Source organism: Podarcis liolepis (assembly GCF_965112155.1).
Source record: "Podarcis liolepis genome assembly, chromosome: 13".
NCBI classification, from domain to species: domain Eukaryota; kingdom Metazoa; phylum Chordata; class Lepidosauria; order Squamata; family Lacertidae; genus Podarcis; species Podarcis liolepis.
This window is the reverse complement of record NC_139573.1, coordinates 12,739,842-12,743,096: the sequence shown is the minus strand read 5'-3', so window position 1 is coordinate 12,743,096 and position 3,255 is coordinate 12,739,842. Positions and strand designations below refer to the sequence as shown.

At 45.6% G+C, this 3,255-nt stretch overlaps 1 protein-coding gene across 1 annotated transcript; it reads left to right on the top strand.

Annotated features, from left to right (window-relative positions):
* Window positions 1-1,531: 1,531 nt before the first annotated feature.
* On the top strand, window positions 1,532-2,461 carry LOC310691546 (olfactory receptor 2D2-like; the record flags this gene model as incomplete). Its single annotated transcript, XM_083471408.1, has 1 exon — window positions 1,532-2,461. The coding sequence occupies one exon, from the start codon at window positions 1,532-1,534 to the stop codon at window positions 2,459-2,461; it is 930 nt and encodes a 309-aa protein (XP_083327534.1).
* Window positions 2,462-3,255: the final 794 nt, after the last annotated feature.

Genomic DNA, 3,255 nt, shown 5'->3' with positions numbered 1-3,255 from the left:
ACAGTGGTGCTGGAGAACAACTGTGTGTCTTGTGCCCCCATGCATTTCTGTCCCATCACTAATGTCAAAATCAGATTCAACCACTGGTCTAGTTGATTTCAGTACATGGCAGAGGAGAGACACCATCATGTTCTTTGCCTTAGGCAGCAAAACGTCTTGGTCCAGACATGCCAGAGGAATAGAAGAGCACATCTCGTTGTTTTAGCAGAGATTAATTAATTACTACGCCTCTTATTTAAGTTGCTAATACTGTGGGCCTTTTGCTCAAGGAAAGCTCACCCATTTCAATTCAATTTATAGATTGGAGATTATAATTTGTATGGGTTTAGGGTTGCCCTGATCCCAGAGAACAGAGGGCAGAAAGGCGGAAAGGAACCAATCCTATGGAAAGGAAGGGGGGGAAGTCTCTAAGTGCCTAGGAGTTCACTGGAGCTTTCTCCATCTTTGTGCTTGCAGGACCCATCCTCATGGTCCTCCCAGTAGTCTTGGCAATATTTTATAATGTGCAAAAATGTCTTTTTTTAAAAAGAGAAAACCATTTGTCTTGCACATAACCATCTGACATGGTACTGGCAGCTTTAACTTCTTGACTTAGCAGGTTGTAAAAACTGCTCAACAGGCAACCTGTGAGCTAGGTGGGATTAACTGCTAGGGGGTGAGGAGATGCTGGAAAAAGTTGCAGTAACATACAGATACCAAGTATTAATTTTATTTAATGTCACTTAATTAAAGTATATCACACGCACACACACATTCTTAAGTAGTTTGTATAAAATAATACTAAACATTCCTATAGAAATACTGATAGAATTTACCAGACTGATCTTTAGCTTATTGAAATTTTATGTTCAAGAGTGTCCCTGAGAAATGAAAAGTGTTCAAAATATGTTGGGCTTTAGAGATAGAGATAGAGAGAGATATACAGTGCTTTTTTTCTTAAAAAATAATGTTTAGGGGTACTCTCATTTTGACTCAAGAAAATCACCAGTTTATAGTTGAAATCGGGAAAAATAAATGCAGTAAATGGACAAAAGTACAAAGATTCACAAAATGTTTAGGAGTATGCATACCCCTGTGCCCCCCCCCAAAAGCACTGGATATTATAGATAATATAAACAGTGTTTTTACTGGGGGTATACATGGGGTACGCAGTACTGGCACCTTTCATCCCTCAAAATGTCAAAAGTGCACTTACTGTAATATTTTCATGGTGAGTAAAAAGGTAAAGGGACCCCTGACTCTTAAGTCCAGTTGTGGACAACTCTGGGGTTGTGGTGCTCATCTCGCTTTACTGGCCGAGGAAGCCAATGTTTGTCAGCAGACAGTTTTTTTTGGCCAGCATGACTAAGCCACTTCTGGCAAAACCAGAGCAGTGCATGGATATAAATCTCAATGTTCCAGCAATCTCACTCCTCTCAGTTCCCAAAGAATGTTGCAGCCTCTCACTGTTGCTGCTTTCTCTTTCTTTTCTTTTCTCTTCAATTGCCAAAATGAGTTGTCATTTTCCTGCCAGTAGGAGGCCAGTGCGGGGATGGAAAACAGCACCTCCATCACTGAGATTGTCTTGGTTGGACTCACCAACCACCGAAAGACGCAGATTCTGCTCTTTGTGATCATCCTCATCATCTACTCCCTCACTCTTATGGGGAACTTGGTGATCATCTCGCTGGTGTGGACCGACTTGAGGCTCCACACGCCCATGTACTTCTTCCTAGCCAACCTCTCCTGCCTGGAGATCTGCCACATCACCTGCACTTTGCCCCCAATGCTGGCAAATCTCCTGAGCCAGAATGGGACCGTCTCTTTCACACGCTGTGTGGTCCAGATGCATGCCATTGCGTGCATGGGCGGCACCGAGTGCATTCTCCTGGGTGTCATGGCTTATGACCGCTACTTGGCTATCTCCCACCCGCTGCTATATACCATCCTCATGGGCAGGTGGCGCCAGGTGCAGCTGGCCTCAGCCTCCTGGGCTGGTGGCATCATTGTCTCTACAACAAACGTCATTTGCGCCCTCCGCCTCCCGTATTGTGGTCCCAACCACGTCAACCATTTCATCTGTGAGCTGCCGATCGTGATGAAGCTGGCATGCGCCGACATCCATTCCACAGAGATGATTGTTTTTGGGACGTCTGCGGTGGTGATCCTGACCTCTCTGGCTGTCATTCTGGCTTCCTACGGGCTCATTTTGTTCTCTGTGCTGAAGATGCACTCAACCACCGGACTGCGCAAGGCCCTCTCCACGTGTGTGTCCCACCTGGCGGTCGTCACCCTGTTTTACAGCACGGTCATTGCTGCGTACGTGAAACCCCCGTCAGTGACAGACCCCGACAGTGACAAGAAACTTGCTGTCTTTTACATCGTGGTCACCCCTCTTCTCAACCCAATCATCTACACCCTGCGCAACAAGGATATCCATGCAGCAGCAGCAAAAGTCCTGCGCAGAAGGGGCTTGGAATAATATGCTGATGTCTCATGTTATTAGTCTGGGTCTTGTCCAGTTTCTGCCAGTTCCCCTTAATGAATGCTGTGTGAGAAGACCTAATGTGCTTTGTATTTGCGTATCAAGTCTCTGCTCAGCCCTGAAGCCTAGTCAGAAGGCTTAGGTTTTGAGCAGTCTCCCTTACTCGTTCTCACAGAAGCAAACCACAAGCCCTATTTGTATCTTCAAAACATCATGTGTGGGCTGTGGGAATGTTCAGGGTGGCAGGAGAGGCTATATTGTTTATTAATATTCTTCGTAACTTGGGCTAGCAAGTTCCTTTACTTAGCAGAGTGCCTTTCCCTTTACACAGCAGAAAACTAGGTGCAAACTCATGTGAGTTTCTTAAGACAATACGCAATTCAATCTGTCTTGTCCAGATTGAAAGGTGTTCGAACATTTTGCTGGTAAGACCCCTTGAATTCCTCCTAAAAGAATGAAGACGACAGTGTCTTTATTCATAAGCAATAAAAAGAAAGCTTGCTCACGATCAGGCAGAGCACAGTGTGATCCCTGAAGGCAGGCTTTAGGCTTAAAGTTACAAACGTATAAAAACAGGTTTAACCCATAAGGGAGATTTACCCTAGTGACTGCAGGCTAGCAGTCCAGCAGTTCAAAGGATGAAAGGAAGATGGAAAAGACACACAGTGGTAGCATGCCTTGGCCTTTTACCAGGTCTAGAAAGGTCACGCCTACCCACTAGTCACCTGCCAAGGGCTGATTCAACCGGTAGGCTCCCCGCAGTGCGAGCGGGCAGACATCCAGTGTGGATC